At 44.5% G+C, this 23,959-nt stretch overlaps 1 protein-coding gene across 9 annotated transcripts in view; it reads left to right on the top strand.

The window, feature by feature from the left end:
- ZNF618 (zinc finger protein 618) overlaps window positions 1–23,291 on the top strand; it is a 156,854-nt gene extending 133,563 nt beyond the window's left edge. The window contains exons 11-15 of one of the 9 annotated variants that reach the window (XM_031954628.1): window positions 861–944; window positions 2,335–2,379; window positions 5,156–5,233; window positions 13,846–13,947; window positions 14,671–23,289. In XM_031954628.1, the coding sequence (XP_031810488.1) occupies window positions 861–944; window positions 2,335–2,379; window positions 5,156–5,233; window positions 13,846–13,947; window positions 14,671–16,187 (1,826 nt within the window). In that variant the 3' untranslated portion in view covers window positions 16,188–23,289. Of the gene's footprint in view, window positions 1–860; window positions 945–2,334; window positions 2,380–5,155; window positions 5,234–13,845; window positions 13,948–14,670 lie in introns of all 9 variants that reach the window. The other 8 variants (XM_031954629.1, XM_031954637.1, XM_031954636.1 and 5 more) reach the window with 8 other exon arrangements.
- Window positions 23,292–23,959: the final 668 nt, after the last annotated feature.

Raw genomic sequence — 23,959 nt, 5'->3', positions numbered from 1 at the left:
TTGTGTAGTAAGTTGCCATTTTTTAGAAGTGTTTTGCACTTTAAAAGATCAAGATTTTCAATTTGAGTAGGGCAGGTGATTTTTTTTTCTTATTTTACATGTGGGGAAACTGGGAAGTTTGAGATTGGCACTGAGAGGTTGAGTGAGTTATTTTTCCCAGTTCACCCTGTTACTGAATGGCAATGTTAAGATGAGACACTGAGGTTTTATCACCTGTAGCCCAGTGTTCTTTCTATATCATCTACTTTCATATCATTGAATCATGCATCTAGACCAGAAAGAGATAACCCCTCATTTTACAGATGAGAAAAGAGGGAGCCAGAGGAGATAAGTGATTTGCTAAAGTTCCCTCACTTCTGTATTAGCAGAAGATTTGAACCTAGTCTTTTTGGTTCCAAATCTTCCTCAAGATCCAGAATCCCATACTTGGGCCTCCATGGCTGAGCTATTACTACCACTGAGACCTGGCCAACTGGAAGATGGGCGCAAGATGGAAATGTTGTGCCACAGAATTTTTGCTAATCAGCTGGCATCTTGCCGAGACAGTGCTAAAGGACTATTCTATGGACCAGATGTAATTTAACTGATCACATTCTCTTCCCATTCTCTGTCCATATTCCAAGGCTTTGTTGCCACTATTGGGTTTTAGGGGATACAAGGACCTGTTTCCCTTCCTGTAATCATCTTCCTTTAAAGACTAGTGATGACCAATCACTTTCTCTCTCTTCTCTCTCTCTTCCTCCCTCCCTCCCCTCTTTCTTTTTTTCTTTTCTTTTATCTTTCTTTTTTTATCTCTCTATTCTAAACCTTTCTTTTTTTATCTCTCTATTCTTTTTTTTATCTCTCTATTCCCTACCCAGCAGAAAGCGCCTTCAGTAGGAGAGTCGAGAGCAAAGCACAAAACAACTTTGAAGAAACGAATAGCAGTTCTCAGAATTCAAGTGGTGAGTATAAGCCCCAGGTAGAGAGAGCTTTTCCCATTGACCTTCCTGCTTTACCATTACCCCATAAGGACTACCATGGTTTTCCCCAAACCCTCATGTAGCTTCAGATCCTGGGTCAACTTGCAGTGAATAGACCCACAGTAGAGCATATTTATCCCCAATATACCCAGCAGGTTCCTTAGATGCACTCCTATTGCTTCTCTACATTTCCAAGGGAAACTTGTGAATCCAGTCACATTAAAAAAGCTGCCCATCTGCCCCAGTGCACTGAGAGAAACTCATCCCGACACAGTGATGGGAAAAATAACCCTGCTTCTTCCCTTTAGGTTAGCCTTGAAGTAAGCTGGTGAAGTCAGGCCTTATCCACACAGACCCAGGGGTAATATTGCTTGTAATAGTCCCTGTAAGAGGGAAGAGTGGGGTGGGAGAGATAAAGCTGGCCCCAGAGTCAGCCAGACGAAGCTTCATGCGCCTGTGCCTCCTCTCTGTTTCTCCCTTTCTCACACACATACACATAGACACACAGACCGTGGGATCCTGTATGAGTCACATAAATTCTTGGCATTCCCGGGGAATTCTCTATGATACTTTATAGAACAGTTCTGGCTTTCATGGCAGAAGAAGTTTCTTTATTAGGAGTTTTAAATACCAAGAAAATAATAGGTTTAGATCTCCCTAATGGGAACCACAAGCCCTGACCCATAGCACTTGAGCCTTAACCATAAAATAATTTCTAAAATGTTTTAAAATGGAGACTACATTTCACACTGTCTTATCTTTTTGAAGTCTTTTCACATCTGGGGTCCCCTAGGTTTCATTCAGGGAAGTAGGGTAGGGTATATTTTCTCCTATTTAGTGATGAACAAACAAAGACCTTGTTGAAGGTCACTAGTTTGTGGCAGAGCCCAGACTTGTGCCCTCAGTTTTTCTGACTCAGAGCCCTGTACTTTTTCTACTGTCCCACATCTTCTCTTTCTCTTTCTATCTGTTTGGATAAGAAGAGTCCCACAATGTGGGATACTAGGGAGGTGCAGTTTGTCTCTGCCCATTTAGAAGTCAGTTCAAGAGTAATATGAAACAGATATTCTTAAGACGGGACTTGTGGGATACAGACAGTAAAAGTTTCACAATCCTAGAAAAGGAGAGCTTTCTATGGGCTGGAGTAGCTAGGAAAATCTTTATAGAGGGACATGGAGCTTGAGCTTATCCTTGAAGGGTGGGTAGGTTTAGGAGACTGTAAGAATAACTGGCTGCAACAGAGATGCATAGTGGGGACCAGTGGGAGGTTAGGTTGGAGAGGTAGGGGAATTCATTGTGGGATGGGCTGCATCTTCATGCACAAAAAAGCCTTTTGGAGCCTGTCTCCACTAAATCTGTTTCTTATTTGCAGAAGCTGCAAGCCCCCTGATTTCCAACCCATTCCCGCTCTTGCAGAGTAAGTGATGGGCATCGGGATGGTGCCCAAGCTCTTTTGGTTGATACCAGCCTCTCAGTTGTGATGTCTCTCTTGGGGTGCCTGGGAAGCCTAGGGAAGGTTGTGGGGAGGAGGTATGGTATGGGCATTATCTAAGCATCTGTAGCTTGGGTTAGGAGCTCTTGAAAAATATGACCTAGTTTCCCATACTCTGAGCCTGGCATCTGGGTCATTTGGAGGCACTTGCTTGGACTGCAGTGGCTGGGATAGTTGGGCTGGATTGTGGAAGGGCCTGGTATTATGGGAGATGTTGACTTTCCCCAAGTTGCCTGTCTGGCAGTGGTGATTTACAAGTAAGCTGGTTATCTATTAAAGAAACACTTCATTGTATATCTAGAATTGTGTCTGGTAGACAGTTCTTCACTTGGTTCTTACTTCCTTTGTACCTCTGAAATCTGCAGTTCGGGGTCTGACTTCTCCCTTTTGTCCATCTTTCTCTCCCCACCCACACTTCTCGTCTCTCCCCCTCTCCCTTCCCATCTGTCTTCTTTCCCTTACCTTACTCCTATCTATAATTCTCCTAGTGCTTATTAAGTACCTGCTATGTGCTAGGCACTTCTCTGGGTACTGAATGATGAACAAAGACCTACCCTTTATCCTCAAGAAGGTTATTTTCCACTGGGAGGGGAATTTAACATGTGCACAGATAACATAGTACAAGGCAGACTGTAATGAGGAGAAAAGGAATTTGCTTTTCCTCTTTGCCTCTTAGTCTGGCTATTTTTTTTCTTGAGGGGATTTGGGGGGTTTCTTTAGGCTGGGACTGAGAGGTGACTTGAAGGGCATACTATGCCTGGATCTCAAACAGGAAGGCTTTTGCTCCACCCTTTTTGAGGGAGGATTGAGCAACATTCAACTGGCTTTAAAAGAGCAGGAGAGAGAACAGTTTCTGCAAAGAGTAGGAAAAACCAGGCCTTGACTCTTAAATGATTATTATCTGCCAGGGATGGAAGGCATAATTTAGGGAAGTAATCACTTGTCAGTCTTAACCCTGAGTTTTGTTGCTACCCCCTCACTTTTCATGCCTTTTGTTTCCAAATTGATTGGTGGGCTTCTGGTCAAGAATGAGATTGGTGAATTTATTCTCCTACGAATAATGCCCTTGGTTATCAAATGGAATTGCTTGGACATCTCTTCCATTACTGATTTCATTGTCTAGACATTCCCATCATGCCCTTTCCTTCCTTTTCTTCCTTTCTCCATCTCTTCTCCTTTTCCTCTTCAGCATCTCCCAGTCTTAGGACTTAAAGGGTGGGCAGAATGGATCCAGGAGGGAGCATATGTCTTCTGCCCCAAACCTAGGTGTGAGAGTTACTTTATCCAACATCTGGCCGCTCTATGAAAGGTCCCAGGCTTGCTGTTGTGTGGAAGATAAATAAGACACAATCTGTGCCATCAGAATTCTCACATAGCGGTAGGAGCAAGATAAGACAATCAGCAAGAATTAATTAAATAGCTGCTGTGAGCCAGGCGCTGTCCTGCATATGAGGAAAAAAGCCCATCCTCAAGGAGGCCTTCTCTGGGAAAATGACACACACAAGTGCAAACCCATTACATTCAGACTCATTTCATGGGGACATCAGTGGAGGTTGGGTGGTGGTAGTCAGGGAGGCCCCATAGAGGAAGAGGTGCTTGATGTGATACCAAGATAGAATACCAGCCTCTGCAGGATACACTGCAGGAGATGGGCAAGTGGAAGCAAGCGTGAGAAATAATCCCTTCCAGGGATGCTCAGAAGAAAGAGAAACAGCCTGTTACAGTGAAAAGGGTCCTGGGTTCCAATCCCATCCCCTGTGTAATCGGGCTAGCCCTTTCCCTCCCCTCAGTTTCTTCATCTGAGCTCTGAGGTCACACCTCTAAGTCTGTGATCCTCAGGTGGCATTCTGACTGGGCCTGGAAGGACAGAGTTGGGGAACGCAAGAAAAGAGAGATGGGGTCAGGATGGGATAGCATATTGTAGGTGGACAATATATGGCGTGTCTGTAAGGGTGCACATCTTGCAAGCCACCAAGATATCCAGTGACTTCTCTCAGTGAAAGGTTAACCAGATGTCCTGTCTTTCCCCCGAGCTGCAGTCCCATCTGCCCTTTAGTTAGTCCCTGAAAGAAGCTCGATAGTTCTGTCGACAGTCCTGAACTGGTAGACTTCCCAGGGCTTGGGCCCATGGCTCCTTGGGCCTCTGCGCCACTTGCCACGAAGAGCCAGAGCTTAGGAGTCCACGGCACTCTGATTTCTCTGGTTGGTGAGCAGCCCTGCCTTCACATATCCCACAGCTTAGGAAGGGTTTCTCAGGTCTCCTTTATTTTCTGTTCTTCCATCACTTCCTTTCAGAAATGTAAACAAAGGCCTCAGTCACTCTCTGAGCTTGATAATTATTATTATTTTAAAATCTCCCTGTGGTGCCATTTAACCTGCCCAAATATATCACTTTTAGGTCAAAAGGAAATAGCCTAAGAGAATCTGTCAGTTCCCTCCTTAAAAATACAGAATTGGAGAAGAGCTATAGATACAAAAGCAGAATGTCCCAGGAAGTCGGTCTTCTCTTCTGGAGAAATCTGGAAGGCCATAAGCACACAGCTGCAGGACAGGCAGCAGGGCAGGTGTCTGATGGACATGCTCTAGGCAGGTGGAGGTGCAGGGCTCTGAGGGAAGCCAGCCGGCAGACAGCAGCATGAACATATGCACCGCGCAGCCTCGTGCTGATTGTAACCAGGTTGAAATGGTTTTTCCCAAACAGAACCTTACACCTGCGGCGCTTGTGGGATCCAGTTCCAGTTTTATAACAATCTCCTGGAGCACATGCAGTCCCATGCAGGTAAGCCCTGGGCGGGTAGGTGGCCGAGAGCCAAGTTCCTCTGGCAAGGAGAGCCAAGGCCAAGGACCCAGGGTCTGTGTTGCCCCCGAAGGCAGCCAGCATTTACCTGTGAGGTAGCCTGTCCTGTGGGGGGGAGGGGAGGCCCACACACATCAGGCACTCTCCCCATAGCCAAATGAGAGTTTTATTCAAATCCAGTACAGCAGACAGAGCACAGGTCCAGGAATTAGAAGATAAAGGTTCTGGTTCTGGTTCTCCCAGTCACTTCCTATATGATCTGGGCATTTTAGAGCCCTCTAGACCTCAGTTTACCCATCTCTAAGATGGGGATAATAATACTAGCTCGCCCAACTTCACAAGGCAGCCATCATCACATATGTGAAAGTACTAAAAAAAACTATTCCAGTAAGTTGGATTGTCATTAGAGCTTGTCTAACTGAGTCAGGGTTGAATTCTGGCTTCAAAGCCCTGGGTCTGGCTACAGCACCAGACAACCTATCTCTAACACTTAAGTTTGATCTATGACCAAATTGTTAAATCAATGAATCCCAGAATTTAGAGTTGGAAGAAACCTTAGCATCCATCTAGTTTAACCATAAAATGTCTCCTAGAGCATAACTTGATAAAGAGTCTTGTAGTCTTTGTTTAAAGGTGTCCAAGGAGGGAGAAGCCACCAGCTTTCTAGCTCATTTTACTTCTAGGTGGCTAGTCAGACTGAAAGGAAGTTCTTCCTAACAGCAAGTCTGAGTTTGCTTCTAATCATTGTTCCTGGTTTTCTCCTGAAAGTTAGATTCTTCAGAATTGATGACCACTCTCAGTTTTCTCCTGAATCTTTTCTTCTTCAGACTAAACACCCCATTTCCTTCTGCTGTACCTCATGTGACAGACTCAGGGCCCTGACCATTCCCATTGTTCTCCTCTACAGTTTATCACTGTCCTTCTACACTGTGTGCTCACACCTGAACAGAGTATATCAATTGAAGTCTGACCCATAGCAGAGGGACTAGTGACTTCTCATTCTTAGACATCTTTTTGTTTTGCCTCTGCCTCTCTATTCCATCCTTCGTGGCCAAGACCCTGTTTTCAGCAGGCTTATCAGCTTATCATCTGGCCGTTTCCTCCTACAACCCCCACAGCCTCCCCGCACTCTGGGCAATGAGTGATGATGCTACTCTTTTATTTTAGTAGGCACCCATGGAGACTGAAATATCTTTAACATCTAGAGGAGTATAGTTTTGAGAGTGAAATATCAGGCAGCGGAGTGGGTGGGCATTTTTTTTTTCAGTAGGGATTCCTGCCTTATATCTCTTGGTGCCTGCTTATGAAGTTAATCAGTACTGGTAGTAATTACATTACACTTGGATTGCTAATGGTGGCCCTGGGCAAGTGGCCCGAACAGTTTCCTGTGCCATAGGTTTCAGAGGCTCCAGTAATTCCACCCTTTTGTTCCTCCTGGGAAGGTTAGAGATCATTCTGTATTCTGGCAAGAGTATCAGCTTTATACCCCCAGGGGACTTAACTCGTCTAATTAAGTTCACTCTGCTGAGAAAGGTGCAAAGGCAAGAGTGGAACTTGTTGGGAGCATATTAAATTAGAACTCTCTCCAGCTTATTCATCCTAAGAATAGTAACTATCTTCATTTCATTAGCTGAATGGCCCTATGAGATAGATCCCTACTTCCTCCAACAGTGTCATCTCAGGCAACAATGTAGGTCTTTAAATCTTCTGAGTGGTCACCTTCCCCTAGCCCGGGACAAATTAAGATTCTATTCTCCTGTCTTCAGAAGAGCCAGATGCCATAACCTTGGATAGGAGGGGTCGGCAACCTATGATATTTATTTTACCCATTGCAGACTGGTTGTCGCTGTTTTCTTTTACTCTTAGTGAGGACTTTTTTAACCATTCATCACTTCTTGTCTTATATTAGAGACTGGACACAAGAATAACCTTCTTGCCCCATTCTCCTCTGCCTTCCATGTTATCTTATAAACCATCATTATGCTGCTGAGTGTAAAGCACGGAGATCTAATTCCTACTACCAGGGGAAACTGAGGCTGTTGGTTTGATTGCATTCAGGAGTTCTGAACTGCAGCAGGGTCAAAACTTATCAAGTTTTCATATTGCATCAACTTCACTATAATGAGCTTCTAGGAGGTGGAGGCCACTAGGCTGCGTAAAAAAGGTAAAACAGAACAGATCAAGTGCTTCTGTGCCAGCCACTCATGGTGTTGGATCTTTGAATGATTACCGTACTTCCTGCCTGAGTGAAACAGGGAGACTGAGTCTTTGAGAAAAGTGAGGGGTCAGGGTAGAGAGAGAGAAGTGAGAAAGGTGAAAGGTAATCTTAAACTAGCTCTTTGAAAAAGGTCACATACCCTGACCTGTGGCTATTTTCTCTATCAGTCTACTGGGACAGGTTCCCTTCTGCCCCCAACAAACTCAGCCTGCTGCCTTCTTGATTTGGGGGATGTGGGGGTGGCAGTTGGGGTTAAATGAGTTGCCCAGGATCACACAGCTAATAAGTATCAAGTATCTGAGGTCAGTTTTGAACTCAAATGCTCCTGGTTCCAGAACTAGTGCTCTGTCCACTGTGCCACCCAGCTGCCTCTGCCCTCTGACTGGTAGATGATGGATTGTTAGAAAGTTACTCTTGGATCATTTGTATCCAGAATAATATCCAATTGTCTCTCCTTCAAGTCTTCATTTGGCTCAGCATGGAAAGCAGGTTTCTATGGACAAACCAAGTCTGTGCAGGTGCTGGGTTTCCATTTCTATGGCTCATATAAAAAATAGAGAGGACTCCAGGAATGGCCCTTTCATGGGAAGGTTGGTTCTGGGGGTTGGAAAGGCCCCCAGGTGGGTTGCTTGGAAGCCTAGTCTTAAGGATATTCCCAGTCCAAGAAATGGGGTTGAGGACCAGTAAGAATTCTTTAGAGGAAGATGTTCAGGATTTAGAGTATCTTTGAAGAGAGAAGAAATGTTTCCTGCCAATTCTTCTTCCTATTTCTTACTTTTGGCATTCTTCTCCTCTTTTCCTTCCTCTTTTTTTTCCTTCCTCTTTTCACTATCCTTTTCCCTTCTTCTCAGTATTTCTTGGTTTCTGCACTCTGCCTTTTCCCCCACCTCGTGTGCCTTCCAGGAAACTAAGAATGTGAGGATAGTATGTGTTTGAGTGTGAGAGACAGGTGTCACCCAGTGACTTCCTGGTCCCAGGAAACAGATATTTTTCCAATTAAATATCAAAACTAGTTAGGAAGAGGAATATGAAATAAGTTGATTTGTTGCTGTTTTTCAGGCATGTCCAACTTTTTGTGACCTTATTTGGGGTTTTCTTGGCAAAGATACTACAGAGGTTTGCCATTTCCTTCTCCGACTCATTTTTACAGATGAGGAACCTGAGGCAAGTAGTGTTGAGTGACTTGTCTAGGTCACCCAGATAGTAAGTATCTAAGGCCAGATTTGAATGCAGGTCTTCCTGACTATAGACCCAACATTCTAGCCACTGCACCACCTAGCTGAGTCCTGTTAGTTTCAATGGTGGCCTGGATGTTGGACAGAGCTGCAAAATATCATTGAAACCAAGTAGTGTTTCATCATGGCCCACATTTGATGTTTCAGTGGTGGAGGCTTCCCTTTAGAGTTCTGGGGCAAGGATGCAGGGCAGGTGGAGCCGAAGATCATTCAGAGACCAAGAGACCTGAGACCAGGAGACCTAAGGACACAGAGGCCTGGGTGTCTGAGAGTTTAACCATGGGTAGCAAGAACCAGGATATGGGCGTTTTTACTTCTGTTCAAATGAGAAAGACATAACTACCTTGCACATAGGAGCAAGGGAGAAGTTTCCAAAGGTGGGAGTCTTTAAGGAAGAAAACAGCTCAAAAGGCTCATATACCATACAGTATGTATGAGAGGATAGCCCCTTGTAATAAGAAGAGTGCTGGACTGGGGTGGGGAAGCCCTGGATCTTGTTCTAGCACATGTGGACTATGTGGACAGGTCATTGCCCCAGACCTCAGTTTCGTCATTTGTAAATAGAGGAGCTTGGACTAAGTGCTCTCAAAGGACCTTTCTAATGCCAAAAATTCAGAAGTTGGATTCTAGACAAATGGTTAGCATGCCCAAAGTTACTTCATTTTGTCTCCTAAGGGAACCACCATCTTTTTTGTTGCCCCACTTTTATCATCCTTCCCTCCACCAGTCTGTCATGAGGTCATATATATTTTATCTTTAAAATATCTCTTGCTATATCCCCCTCTTTCTACTGTCCTTTCAGTCATCATCCATCTTTACAAACCTTCCATGTTTGTAACCTCAAACTCACAATTTCTCCCCACTTCTATTCCATTCAGTCAGTCATCAAGTCATATCTTTTCTTCCTCCAAAATATCTTTTATCTATATTTGTATCCCCTTCTCTTCACTTACATGACTGCTGTCCTAGTTCAAACTATCATTACATCTAGTATGGATCATTATATTAATAGCCTCAAAATGGTCTTTCTCCTCTCTCACCTCTCTCTCAAATCTTCCCTTCTTCGTCCCAGCAAACTGTTGTCTATGTTGCTAGTAAAATATCTTACCAAAGCACAGTTCTGGTAATATAACTTCCCTGCTCAAAAATCTTCAGTGCTTCTTTGTTGCTTCAAGAATAAAACACAATTTTATCAGCATGGGATTTTCCCCCCATGTCCTTTATTTTTTTAAATAAAATTTTATTTTATCTCAATTACATGTAAAAACAACTTTTAGCATTCTTTTTTAGAAAAGTTTTGAATTTCAAATTCTTTCTTCTCCATCCTTTCTGAGACGGTAAGCAACCTAATAAAGGTTATACATGGGTAATCATATCAATATTTCCATATTTGTCATATTGTACGAGAAGACAAGAGGAAGGAAGAAAGAGAAAAAGAAAGAAGTTGTTTCAGTGTATATTCAGACCACATCAATGTTTTCTTTGGAGGTGGATAACATTTTTCATCTTGAATCCTTTGATGTTGTCTTGGATCATTGTCTTTATGAAAAGAGCTAAGTCATTCATAGTTCTTCATCTTCAAATATTGCTGTTTCTGTGTACAGTGTTCTGATTCTCCTCACTTCACTCAGCATCAATTCATGTAAGTCTTTCCAGGTTTTTCTAAAATCTGCCTGCTCATCATTCCTTCAGCACAATAATATTCCATCACAATTTCACAACTTGTTTAGCCCTTTCCCAATGGAAGGGGATTCTCTCAATTTCTAGTTCTTTGCCATCACAACAAGATAAGCTTGAGATACCTTAGTATCATGTCATTGCACAGGATTCCCATCTCTGCCCTCCCTCCTCACTTTTGTGTCTTAAAATTCCTAGCTTCTTTCAGGGCTCACATCAGATGGTCCCTTGTTCCTATCATGGCTCCTTAGGTTCAGGGTGCTCTCAAATTATTTTATATTTATCTATCTGTGTACATAGTGTGCTCCCTCAGGACTTTATATGCTGCTTAAGGAAGGGGTGTATTTTTCATTTTTATCTTTGCATCTCCAACATCAGCCTAGTGCCTTCCACAAAATAAGGACTTTGTTTGGGGGAAGGGTAAAGTTAAAAAAGGAAACAACTTTGAGAAATTGACTCTTGAAATATTTCCTTTGATATTTATGTGTGTGCAGATATCCATTAATTGGGTCACTTAGTGAATCAGTCAACAAATATTTCCAGGGCACCTACTCTGGGCAGCAGGGAGTTGTGCTAGATACAGGAGGGTGAGGGTAGGAGTCATTCCAAAAATGAGTAAAACCTTGTATTGGTTTATTGTCTAGTAGGAAAAATAAGATAAACAGCCCTATAAAAGTTCGCTAATAACAGAAAGCCTCATGTGCTCAGTGTCAGATGAGACATAGAAATAAACAGGAAGTGTTACAGAAACTCAGAGGCGAGAGAAGCCTTGGGATGCTCAGGGAAAATTTCCTGGACGAGGTGGGTCTAGGAAGAGAAGCAGTGGCCTGACTGACAGTCCCTCAATTAAAATCTTAGAGACATGAAAGGCCAGACATAAGCAGAAGTCTGGAACAGAGGGTGTGGGTTAGGGGACTGTGAGAGAGAAAAAACCTGGAGGGATTGTTAGGAAGCCCTTGAATCGCTCTGACATGAGACTTCTGGGAGTAGCCCTGTACGACATGGGCAGATCAGTCTACCCTCGGTGGGCCTCAGCCTCCTAATTGATAGAGTAAGCAATTGGGACTAGATGATCTGTGAGACTGCACTGAGCACAGTGCCAGGTACTTAGTGGATGCTTAATAAATGCTTATTGACTTGTAGGAACTTGGCAAATCACCTAACCTATCAGCCTTAGTTTCCTACTCAGTTAAATGAGGATGATAATGATATCAAAGCCATGGGCTGTTGTAAGGATCAAATGAGATAATATGGATAAAGCACTTTGTATACCTTAGAGCGCCATAACTATTAGCTATTGTTGTTATTATTTTAATTATTATTAGCAGCTATGTTCCAGGTTGGGTTTCTCTTCTCTTGAGAATAATGAAATCCTCTGAACTCCAGTTCTTGACAGCAGAATTGTTGGCCCTCCAGCCTTTCCCTTAGTGACTTTTAGAGGCTAAACTGTAATTAGGGAAGATTATAGGTGCATCCTCATCCCCAAACAGCAACACAATGGAGAGAAGCAATTAAAATGCAAATTGGTGCCTGAGTTTCTGAGCTAGAACAGCAAAATACAAAAGGGGGGGGGGGCTTATTCTATAATTATACAGTACAATATACAGCTCTGACTTCCTTTAGACTGCTTTGTTCAGGTCTGGTGCTACTGTATAATGCCTTCCTGGCAATCCAGTACACAGGAATAAAAGGGACAGCTAGGCTGAACTGGGATTAAAAGCTTGGTGCCATTGAATGAATTTGAGGAGCCATGATCTGTGCAGTTTACAACCTGCCTGATAAGGAGGATCAAGCCCAAATACATAAATCTCATTAACTTGGTATTGAATCAGAGAGGGTAATTCCCTCTAATAAACTACCTTCTCAGTTTCCTATCCAGAAAGCTTCTGCTCTCACCCTGCCTTGCCATGGACAGTGGACAGTGTGTTTGTGGTTGTGACTCATAGGTGTCAGAGCTGGAAGGGATCTTGAGACCACAGTAGAAGGGACTTTGTGGCTAAGGGATCTGCACAAGTTCCACAGGTGGTGAAATCAGAGAGGATATTTGAACCCAGGTCTTCTTGCTCAGAATTTTATACTGTGTTATGGAAAAGGATTTCAAAATACAAAATACTGATTACGGGCTAGAAGGACCTTGAACATAGACTGGTAGACTCTACGATGGTCAGGGTACTAAAATATAAAATGTCCGAGCTTCAAGGGCCTTTCCTTGGTACTTAGAACATCAGAACCTGAATAGCCTTTGGAACATCAAATATCAGGGCTCGAAGGAGCCTTGGAAATAGAATATAGACGGCCCTTTGGAAGAGAGTGTTAGACCTCTAAAAGTCATTGGGATGCAATGTCAGAAATGAAACAGGCTTAGAACTCAGAATGTAACTCAGAATGTTAGAACTAGAAGGGGACTTAAGAACTCAGAATGTTAGAGTAGAAGAGACCTCAGAATATAAGATGTTGGCTCTAGAAAGGTCTTTAAAATACAGAATGTCACAGCTGGAAGATACCTTAAAACATAAGATGTTGGAGCTAGAATAGATCTCAAAACACAGAATGTCAGACTTTAGAACACAAGTTGTCACAGCTAGAAAGGGCCTTAAATCACAGTGTCAAACCTGGAAGATACCTTAGAACACAGCATGTTGGAGCTAGAATGGATCTTAAAACACAGAATGTCAGACTTTAAAACACAAGATGTTGGAGCTAGAATGAACCTTAAAACACAAATGTCAGAGTTAGAGACTTTAGAATAAAAGATGGCGAAGCTAGAAAGGCCTTAAAACACAGGATGATGGAACTAAAAGTGTGTCTTAGAATATAGACTGTCAGAGCTAGAAGAGACCTTAAAACACAAGATATTGAAACAAGAATGGACCTTAAAACATATCATCAGAGCTAGAAGAGACCTTAAAATACAGGATGTCAGAGCTAAAAAGGTCTTAGAATAGAGAATATCAGAGCTGGAAGAGACTTCAGAATGCAGAATATCAGAGCTAGAAGAGACCTTAGAACATGGGATGTAGTAGCAGGGAGGGACTTTAGGATACAGAAGCACAGAGAATGACAGGGCAGAAAGGAACCTTCCAGACCAATTAGTCCAACCCTCTCATTTTATAGAAGACAAAATTGAGGTCCAGAGGAAGTGGAATAGAAAGTGGAATAGGACTGAGCATGCTCACATAGCAAGTTAGTGGGAGTGAGAGTGATCAGGAAACCACTTGGAAAAAAGTTGCCAAGGTGGGTCCAAGAGTCAGTTTTATAATCTTCCTCTCTGTTGGTGGATTCTGGCCATCTCTTTAATTGGAAGAAAAACCACCCAGAGCTGGGGACATAAACTTGTTACCCTCTTTCCTAATGGAAGGCTGCCTCCGTGGTCCTGTCTGGATCTGGGAGCTTGGACCCTGGCCGGGGATGAGAATATCCTTTTGAGCCAAGGCTTAGCCATCACCTTCTTTTGTGTCTTACAGCTGACAATGAGAACAACATCGCCTTCAACCAGCCACGGTCGCCTCCAGCTGTGGTGGAAGAGAAGTGGAAGCCACAGCCTCAAAGGAACAGTACCAACAACAGTATGTAGTGAGGGTGGCTCTCTGGGGCCTCTATCTCCTCCCAGGCTCTCTCCCTGCCTCTTCCCGGGCTCTCTCCTTGCCCCTGCCTTGGTGCAATAACACAGATAGAGCACTTTGTGGGCTTCAGAGCCATCACTATTACCATTTTTATCTTTAATTATGATTAGAAGTTCTCAAGTTGTCCCACCTTGGAGAAGAGAGGCAGGAGAGGAAAAGGCACACTTTATAGATGCAGAAACCGTGGCCCATCGAAGCTGATAGGTTTGGATCTGGAGTCAGGAAGCTCCATGGCTGGATTATCCGGCCAAGTCACTTCCCCTTTTGTTTTCCCTCTGGAAAAATGAACGTGTGAGAGAGGTTCACTTTACCAGGAAAATGCCCCTGTCTCCCTCAGGGCTTTTTTTTTTTTTTTTTTTTAAAGACTTTCCATGTTTTCAGGTGTGGAGACCAGTAGGAGGTTGATGTGGTAAAGTCTTCAGTCCATTCCCTCCTATGAAAATGGGGATCATGTGAGCACCTACTGCTCAAGGCTGTTGTGAGGATCAAATGAGGGCATAGTGGTAAAAGCACTTAGTGTGGGGCCTGGCACATCGTAGGTGCCAGGTAAATGAGAGCTGTCATTTGTGTTTATATCATGTGTAGGGAAGGAAATTGGATTGCACTTCTCCCAAGGGTCCTTGGCTAGGAATAATCACTCTCCGCTTTGTCCCCCCATCTCCGTAGCTTCCGTGAGCGGCTCGGTTCCCAACAGCACCATCCCAGAGAAGGAGCGGCAGAACATCGCGGAACGGCTGCTGCGCGTGATGTGTGCGGACTTGGGCACGCTGAGTGTGGTGAGCGGGAAGGAGTTCCTCAAACTGGCTCAGACCCTGGTGGACAGCGGCGCCCGCTACGGCGCTTTCTCAGTCACTGAGATCCTCGGCAACTTCAACACGCTGGCCTTGAAACACTTGCCCCGGATGTACAACCAGGTGAAGGTGAAGGTCACCTGCGCACTGGGCAGCAACGCCTGCCTGGGCATCGGCGTGACCTGCCACTCACAGAGCATCGGCCCCGACTCCTGCTACATCCTCACGGCCTACCAGGCTGAGGGCAATCACATCAAGAGCTATGTCCTGGGTATCAAGGGCGTGGACATCCGGGACAGCGGGGACTTTGTGCACCACTGGGTCCAGAATGTGCTGTCTGAGTTCGTGATGTCTGAGATCAGGACGGTCTACGTCACGGACTGCCGGGTGAACTCGGCCGCCTTCTCCAAGGCCGGCATGTGCCTTCGCTGCTCAGCCTGTGCCTTGAACTCGGTGGTGCAGAGCGTGCTGAACAAGCGGACGCTGCAGGCCCGCAATATGCACGAGGTGATCGAGCTGCTAAATGTCTGTGAAGACCTGGCCGGCTCCACAGGCCTCTCCAAGGAGACCTTCGGCTCCCTGGAGGAGACCTCGCCGCCGCCCTGCTGGAACTCGGTGACCGATTCCCTGCTGCTGGTGCACGAGCGCTATGAGCAGATCTGTGAGTTCTACAGCCGCGCCAAGAAGATGAACCTCATCCAGAACCTGAACAAGCACCTCCTCAGCAACCTGGCTGCCATCCTGGCTCCTGTGAAGCAGGCCGTGATCGAGCTGAGCCACGAGAGCCGGCCCACCCTGCAGCTGGTGTTGCCCACCTACGTGAAGCTGGAGAAGCTCTTCACCTCCAAGGCCAACGACGCCGGGGTTGTCAGCAAGCTCTGCCACCTCTTCCTGGAGGCCCTCAAGGAGAACTTCAAGGTGCACTCAGCTCACAAGGTCGCCATGATCCTGGACCCCCAGCAGAAGCTGCGGCCCGTCCCACCCTACCAGCATGAAGAGATCATTGGCAAGGTGTGCGAGCTCATCAACGAGGTGAAGGAGTCCTGGACCGAGGAGGCGGACTTCGAGCCTGCCTCCGCCAAGAAGCCCCGGGCCTCCGGCGAGGCCGCCACCGCTCAGGAAGATGACCGGTTTGGGAAAAATGAAGTCTATGACTATTTGCAGGAACCTCTCTTCCAGTCCACCCCTGACCTCTTTCAGTACTGGTCCTGCGTGACCCAAAAGCATACGAAACTAGCCAAACTTGCCTTTTGGCTGCTCGCGGTGCCCGCTGTGGGGGCCAGGAGTGAGTGTGTAAATATGTGTGAGCAAGCACTTCTCATTAAAAGGAGGCGGCTTCTTAGCCCCGAAGACATGAACAAACTCATGTTTTTGAAGTCCAACATGCTTTAAAACTGTCTTTTAGTTTAAAAATAATAATAATAATAATAATAACTATAAAACACTGTCGCAATCAAAGAAAAGGAATTTAAGTTCTAAACACTGTGGACCTCATTATAAATGCCCCTGGAAACTTAAGTGCTTTTTCTATGTGTATATACATGAGTGTGTGTACGGCACACGGGCGTGTATGTACATATGTACGTATACCATATGGATAAATACACATACATTGTGTATGGGAATATGTGGTTCGTGGGTCTCTATGCAGACCGTGGAACCTCATACGTGCATACACATATATCCCCCGTGCTCATGGACACATACTCGCGTGTACATGCTGCACTCTGTGGGGTATACGAGGAAAAATGAGTGTATGTGAGAGAGGGAGTACTTTACCAGGAAAATGCTTCTTGTCTCCATCAGGGCTTTTTTTTTTTTTTTTAAACAGATTCTCCATGTTTTCAGGTGTGTAGACCAGTAGGAGGCTGATGTTGTAAAGTCTTCAGGCAGCTGAGATCTAAAAGTGACTTGAAGTTTCTTTGATTTCTCCTCCCTTTCCCCTTCAAACCTCTATCTTCCCTTTCCTATCCCCTCCTCCCTCACCCTCTCCCCTTTGGGGCTGTCTTGCCATGGATATTTGAATCTGCATTAAGTGGACAATATCTGCACTGGACTTTGCTTTTCCAATTACCTTGTATATTTTCAGGGCATTGATCAGCCGCCTTCCTAACATCTATCCCATGTTATAAAGGCAGCTGCGTTCTAGAAACACACCTATCTCTCAGATCAGGAAAGGAGACATTATGGAAACAAATAGGATTTTTTGCTTTTTTAAAATATAAGATGGAGAAGAAAAATTTTCAGAAAAGTAGTTACTCTAGTAAACTGTCTCCATACATTAGTTTTTTGAGGTTTGTTTGGTTTTTTTTAACATTTTAGTGGGTTTTAACCTTTCTTTAATTTTTATTTTTGTTTTTAAAGTTTGATTTTAGAACCCTCTAGGAGGCACTGAATGTCTGTAACTTATGTTTATGGTTTTTAAAAAATATATATCTTTTCCCTTCCTCCCTTCCTTTTGCCCCTTCTCCCCAAGTCATACTGTAAACTAGCTCATCTCCGTGGCGTAAGTGACAGGCTAACATTTTTACTAAGCCTTCCCTGTATAGTCCAGATCTCCAAAGGATGAATTCCTTCCGAAGGCATGGGGGCGAGCGGGTCGGGGTGGGGGGTTGGGGCCTAACGATGCAGAGGATTCCATGATTTCACAAGCATAGCATCGCATCTGGTGGAAGCATGTGGCTTAGGATACCTTCTGAATGTAAGTGAAAAGCATATTCCCTCCTGGTTCGTTTTGCCTCATTCATCTCCGGTACCAGGAATGTCTAAAAATACCTATAGTGCATTACACTACTCATCACATCACTGAATTGTTGTAGCTCATTAGAGGCCTGTGAGTTGATCAGAGTTCATGTCCAGCGGCATGTCAGACCCACAGCTTCCCCCTTGTCCTTGGTCCTGCTACCCAGAACCCTCAGAGCAGGGGGCGCAAGTTGGTCAGTCCCAGGGTTCCTGATGTTTGACTCAGAATCCCATTCCTACAAGGCAATAGGACTGGGTGCCCTGTGGGCCTCTACAGACTCCGTGCCAAAGTCCAGTGTCAGGGGATTTTGCCTTTAGGAGTGTATTTATATTGAGCCTGGCTTGATTACATCATTTTTGGGGTCCCTCCCAGTTGTGAAATTTTTATTTCTCTTCCCTACACATGGGGATTTGAAATCTATGGACCCAGTGGACGGGCGGTGACCTGTCTGGGCTGATCCTGGAGATGCCGGTTCTCCACTTGGTACCCTCATCCTCACTGGATAGAGATGGGCTGGAAAGGCTCAGAACTCTGTCTCTTGAGGCTTATGTACTGTATGGCCTTTGATCTGCATGTTTAAGGTAACTCTCTTGGGGTGTAGCCTTCCTCTGCTCATCTTTATTTTGGGAAGAGTTGAGGCTCTTGTTGGCCCTTTCAGAAAGTGACCCCAGATGGTTTTCCTACATGATTTGCCTTGTTTTCAAAGAAATTCTAACAGCTTAGGTAAGGAATATCTATATCATCAATAACTTATGCATTACCCTATTTTACCATGAGATACCTCTGCAATCAAAGGCCTCATGCCATGAGGAGGGAAAGTAGAAATCCTATCTATAATAAGCAATTCTTGAATTCCCTCCTTCCCTGTGCCATCAGTAGGAGTGAGCTTGGTTGAAAGTTAGTGAGCCCTAGGCCCAGATCATCACCTTTAGGGAAAGGAGGAATCACTTTGATTTACAGATTCTGTCTCCAGAATCTTCCCTAATCTTTCCATCCATATTTAAAAGGAAAAATCATCAAGGTAGTTGGTGGTTTCTGCATCTGAGTTAATTGTATCATTTTCTTAAAAGGAGGTGATGATCTGGGAGAGCATAGTGGGAGGGATTTTGCTGTATTTTTTCCCTCCCAAGTTGCTCCTGTGTATGATTTACTGTATCCAGGGAAATGAACTTTGTATGTGATTCTTAGACAAGTGTTTGGCCCCTACCACTCTGAAGCTTAGAAACTGTACTGCGGTGAAAATGTTTATTTTTAAATTCAAAGTAAACAACCAATCTTACCTCGTTTTTGCCTCATCCCCTGCTTTCCCTCACCAACATCCAGGGATTGGACTGTCCCCTCTCATTCTTGAGATTTTAAGTGAATTCCACTTTGTATTTTTTTTCCTTTCTTGGGAAGCTTGCTGCTTCTTGTAAACTTAGTCTCCAAAGGGCTGTGAAAGGGGAACAATTAATTAATGGGTTTGGTGAAGATTTCTCTCTTCTTCCCTCTGCTTCCCCAGAAATTGGCACTGGGGACTGGAGAGACCTTGACAAGAGTCTCTTGGCTAGAGTTCTCATGCAAGACAAATGCCATTACAAAGAATTGCATGTCACAGCCAGAAAATAGCCATGGCCTAGCCAATCCCTCCCCCCTTCCAACCCCCATCCTTGTCTTAGTCTCAGCAATATTCAGTTGTTCCAGATTTTAACACAGCCAAAGAATTTGGACAACTCCTTTAGCATTCAGTCGCTAGCACAGCATTTGACCTATCATAGGAGTTTTGTGATCTTGGGGATTGATGAGATGTCTCTAGCTTGACCACAGGGCCTGAAGGACAACATCTAAGGTGAAATTGTTCTCAGGTCCTCCACAGAATGGTGCCTGTGGTTTGAAAAGGACAGTTCTTACAGAACCTCTGAATCTCCAGGATAAAAAATGTTCTGGGCCTGTATTGTTTTATAGAAATATAAAACACCTAGGTGATGGATAGTGATCCAGCATTTCCATCCTCATCCCCTTTTCTCTCTTTGCCAACAAGGTTGCTCTGGGTACCTCTTCCTCTCTACCATCTAGAAGTTTACCACCTGTAAAGCAATCCTGAAGCATTATTTCCTTCTTTCCTGAGAGACCCTAGACCCAGTAAGGACCAGTCTATAAGACATCCAAATGGGAGGAATGTAGGTCTTTATGCTGTTCTTCATTTCTCATGCTGGTGAGACAAAGAAAGCATGTAGGCTTCCAGAATAATAACGGGGGCTACAGTAGCCACCCACACTAGACCACCTGGGCATTTCCATCAGAGAAGCACCAGGTGTCCCTTTTTGCCCCACAACCTTCTGCTTTTGCTCTCTTTCAGAAGCACTCTGTGTCCACCTCATTCATTGCATTACCATCTTAGTCAGCCGTGGGTGTTGCTGCTCTGACTAGGCAAGAAAGGATGAGGTTCTTGGTGGGGTGGGCCCTTCTTCATTGTGAAAGTCCCTGCCTCTAGCCTAGTATGGACTCCTCCCAAGAGAGTTCTTAAAACTTATGTCAGACACCTTTAGGAAGAAACACAATTTCAGGGAACACCTTCATCTAGGACACTAAACCCCTCCCTGTTCTTGTGAGTTGGTATTATTCCCTTATTCTTTTACCTTGGGAAAGTTTTGGTATGTTCAGCCAAGACAGCTCCCTTTTAAGTGACTCAAGGAGCCCTCATGGAGGGTTAGAGGAAGAAGTGGGTGTAGGGAGTGGATGATCATTGTGAGCGACAAGGTCGAACCCTCCAATCCCAGTCTCCTGAGAGGCAGAGAAGGGGCCCAGCCATAAATGTCTCTGGGGTCCAGCCTTAGGAGGCAGGAGACTACGTCAGCACTTTGTAGCTCTGAGTCTGGGAAAGCAGGCTTCTGGAGAGAAACACATAAAGCTGAGTGTACCTGATGGGCAGAGACAGAATGAACACAGAGAATCCTGGAGAGGGGTTGGATGTGAATAAAAGCCAGCGAGAGTTGGCTCCTATGGAGCAGCAAAGAAAGTTGGGGCAACTTGATGGGATGCTGCTCTGTAGAAAGACAGGCTTTCTTTCTAGGAAATGGCCATAATTCAAAGCATCTTAACTGCTCTGTCAGTTGCTTTGAACCCAACTAGACAGAACCTCTACCCCACCCCCATTTTCCCCCCAAAATAATTAGGCTGTGATTTTTTAACATTTGTTTCTGTCTCAAATAGCTGCTGTGTTCTCATCTCTGGGGAAATTTCTGAAGGATGAGACTTAGGGTTTGAGGAGAATCTCCCTGCCTGTCTACCAGGCCAGGAGCTGGCTGCTAGATCCTCCCCTCCAATATTCCCCACCTCCCATTGCCTGGGAATCATAACCAAGAAATTTTGTTCAGTTTTTCCTGCAACCGTGAGGCTCGTGGTCCCAGAAGAGGCCCAAGCCAACCCCGTGCCACCAGCCTTGTCCTAAAAGCAGCATGGGTCATTCCGAATGAGCAAGTCTAATAAGTTAGCTGGCCTGCCCTCCTTCTTTCCTCCTCTCCCTCTCTCTGCTTACTCCTCCTCCGTGACTGTAGCACTTGTTTTGCTAGGCCAGGTATGGTAAACCAATGATTTAGCATGTCCTGGAATCTCCTTCCCCCTAATTTTAATTGTTTTTAGGGTTTTGTTTGGGTTTGGATTTGAGGTTTGGGGAGTAGTTGGATTTTTTCACATTGTTTTTGATTTTTGTTTGTTTTACTTGTTGGTTTTGTTTGCAGAACTATTATTGCTAGAGCCCTGGGTTCAGCAGGAGGAGTTCCAGGTTTGCCTTGAGGTGCAGGGCTCATTCTCTTACTTGCTAAGGGTGTCAAATTGTGGTGTAGGCAGCTGCATGAAGGTAGTTACTGTTCTTTTCCCTTGGTCATAATGAAAAACCCAAGTTGTGTTCATCTTTGTTATTGAAGGAGGAAGATTTGTCATTGGGTATTCACATCACTGTTCAAAAGTGGGTCTCCTGCCCACTCATCCACTAGGGAACCCAACCCACCCATCCAAGGGACACAGGACAGATCATGTCCTAATGGGCAACTTACTTTTTTTTTATAACCAAAGTTCCTTAAATGGGGCATGGCCTAGCCTCGTGTAAAACCTCAGGGGTCTCAGATTCCTTCGGTGCTTTCTGAAATCCAAGCTGGCTGGTAACCAACAAGAGAAAGACCGGCTGTACTAGGGGTCTGGGGGGAGAAGGGCAAGAAGGAGAGGCAAGGGACCTTTCTCCTGGGCATCCTCCCTCCGTGGGAGCTAAGGGCATTCCCTAAGAGAGAAAGGTTAAGAGAATCTGTGCAAAGAAGGCTGGGGGAAACCCACTGACCCGTGGGGTGGGAAAGTCAAGGTGCAAACCCACTTGGACAAATGTCAGGAAAACCTTTTATATAACAACCCAAGTAAAACTATTTTTGGAAAAGTTTTTGTTGCTGTCACTGTTGTCGGTGTTCCTTCCCCTATGACCTCTGTTGGAGTTGAATTATGAGTCATTCATAATCAGGTCAAGCCCATGACCAACTGTTCTCCCTCTCTCTCCTGCTCCCTTCCCTCAGTAACTGTGGGTGTCCATCTTCCTTTCTCTTTCTGTAGATAACAGACGTTCTAGGCAATACCATAGACACACCTGAGGGTGTGTCTTTTTCTCTGTGAGTGTAAGAAACTCAAGTCATCTTTAAAAAAAAAAAAAAAGAAAAAGAAAAAAAGAGAAAATACAAAAATATAAAAAAACAAACAAAAAAAAAACAAAATATCTTTTTTAGGCCAGAGTTTTCTACAGGTATTAATGAATATTTTTCTTAATCCTTATAAGTTTTATGTGTTTAATATTTCTTAATACCGGTAGCATTAATTTATACTTTTGTAGCAACACAATATTTTTATAAACGGCCAACGCTTGGCTATGTCTTCATGAGGGGAATGCACAGGGCAACCCATGGGGGCCCTGTGTACCGTGTACTGTATTTAAAAAAAATAAAAATAAAAGGTTACCTAATGTCACACTTGCTGTGTTAATAAACAAAAGAAATTGTTTGAAGTCTCCTGTATTGTTGGTGTGGATCAAGTGACTCTCTAGAGAGCCAAATTGCACGATTGAGTTCCCAGTTCTCATTGTGATATTTAAACGCTTGGGGCCAGCTCAAGGGTTTAGGGTTTTTCTGTTTGTTTGTTGGATTTTGTTTTTTAGGTTTTTTCTTTTGGTTTATTGTGTTTGTTTCGTTTTGTTCTCCTTAAACGTTACGGTTCTGTTTTCCCTTTTTACAGCCAAAAACGTTTAGTGCTGTTTGAAATATAGACTGATATCAGATGGAAGGGGAGGGGGGAAGATTTTTAGAAAAAAATTACGAAAGAAAAGAAAAGGAAAAAAAAAAGGAAATTGAGCCGTGTCAATGTTGCTGTTTTTAACCAGTCTGTTGCTGTCGGAAAGCGGGGCATTTCCAATGAGAAAAGGAGCAGTTCCCATTTTCCGTTCTTTATCTGTAAGCCAAAAGCCCTTGTCCAGAATTCAGTGACCCTGCTTTGAGATGGGTCTCAAGCGTTCCTACAAGTTTCTTTTCCAGTGGCTGATGCCAAGGTGGAAAGACATACTGTAACTGTTAGAAAGGATCAGTTGCTTAATGATTTTCATGTCAGTGTTGTATTTATGGTTTTACAATAAAACGACCTTTAGGAAAATGGCTGCATCTGGTGCTGTGGTTTGTTTCTAAAATGCCAGTGATGGTGTCAGGTCTGGGAGAAGCTGCTGAGATGGAATGGAGGCTGCTCAGAGGAGGCTAGCCAGAAGGGTGAGGATGGCCTGCAAACCCCAGTGTGCCAGAGGGAGATGAAGGGGCTGGGGCTGGGGTTGGAGAATTCACCCATAGTGGATGTAGCTCATATGAGGCAGGTGCTCCAGTCCCAGCCCCTCTTCCCCTACACCAAAAGGAGTATATAGGTTTCAAAGCTAAAGCCTCAGATTCCAAATTTGCTGTGTGGTACCTCCTAGCCCATTTCACAGATGAAGAAACTGATGTCCACAAAGATTAAATGGTTTGTCCAAAGTAGCTAATAACCAAGTGGCAGAATCAGGGCCAATAGAGCTAAGTTACAAAGCATATGGTTTGTGGGAGAATATTCTGATAGCTGATAGGAGTGTGCCTGGGGATTCCTGCTCCAGGGAAGGCAGAGGTCCTGTGCTCAAGGAACTTTCATGTGTTAAACCATTTGGGTTCTACACCAAGATCAACATGAGCATGGTGGTTGAGAGGACAGAACTCTTTCTCCCTCCTCCCTCTCTCTGTTCTTTTGGCTTTCTCCCCCTCCCCCAACCTACCTTCTCCCCTCTTTTCCTTCTTCCCTCCTCCCTCTCTCTATTCCTTACCCCTTTCTTCTCTTCCTCTGTTTCTCCCTTCTCCCTTCCCTTCCTTCTCCCTTCCTTCCCTCCCTCTTTTTCTTCCTT

Source organism: Sarcophilus harrisii, chromosome 2, assembly GCF_902635505.1.
Source record: "Sarcophilus harrisii chromosome 2, mSarHar1.11, whole genome shotgun sequence".
NCBI lineage: Eukaryota > Metazoa > Chordata > Mammalia > Dasyuromorphia > Dasyuridae > Sarcophilus > Sarcophilus harrisii.
The sequence above is the reverse complement of the archived record's forward strand: the minus strand, read 5'-3'. Positions and strand labels throughout refer to the sequence as shown.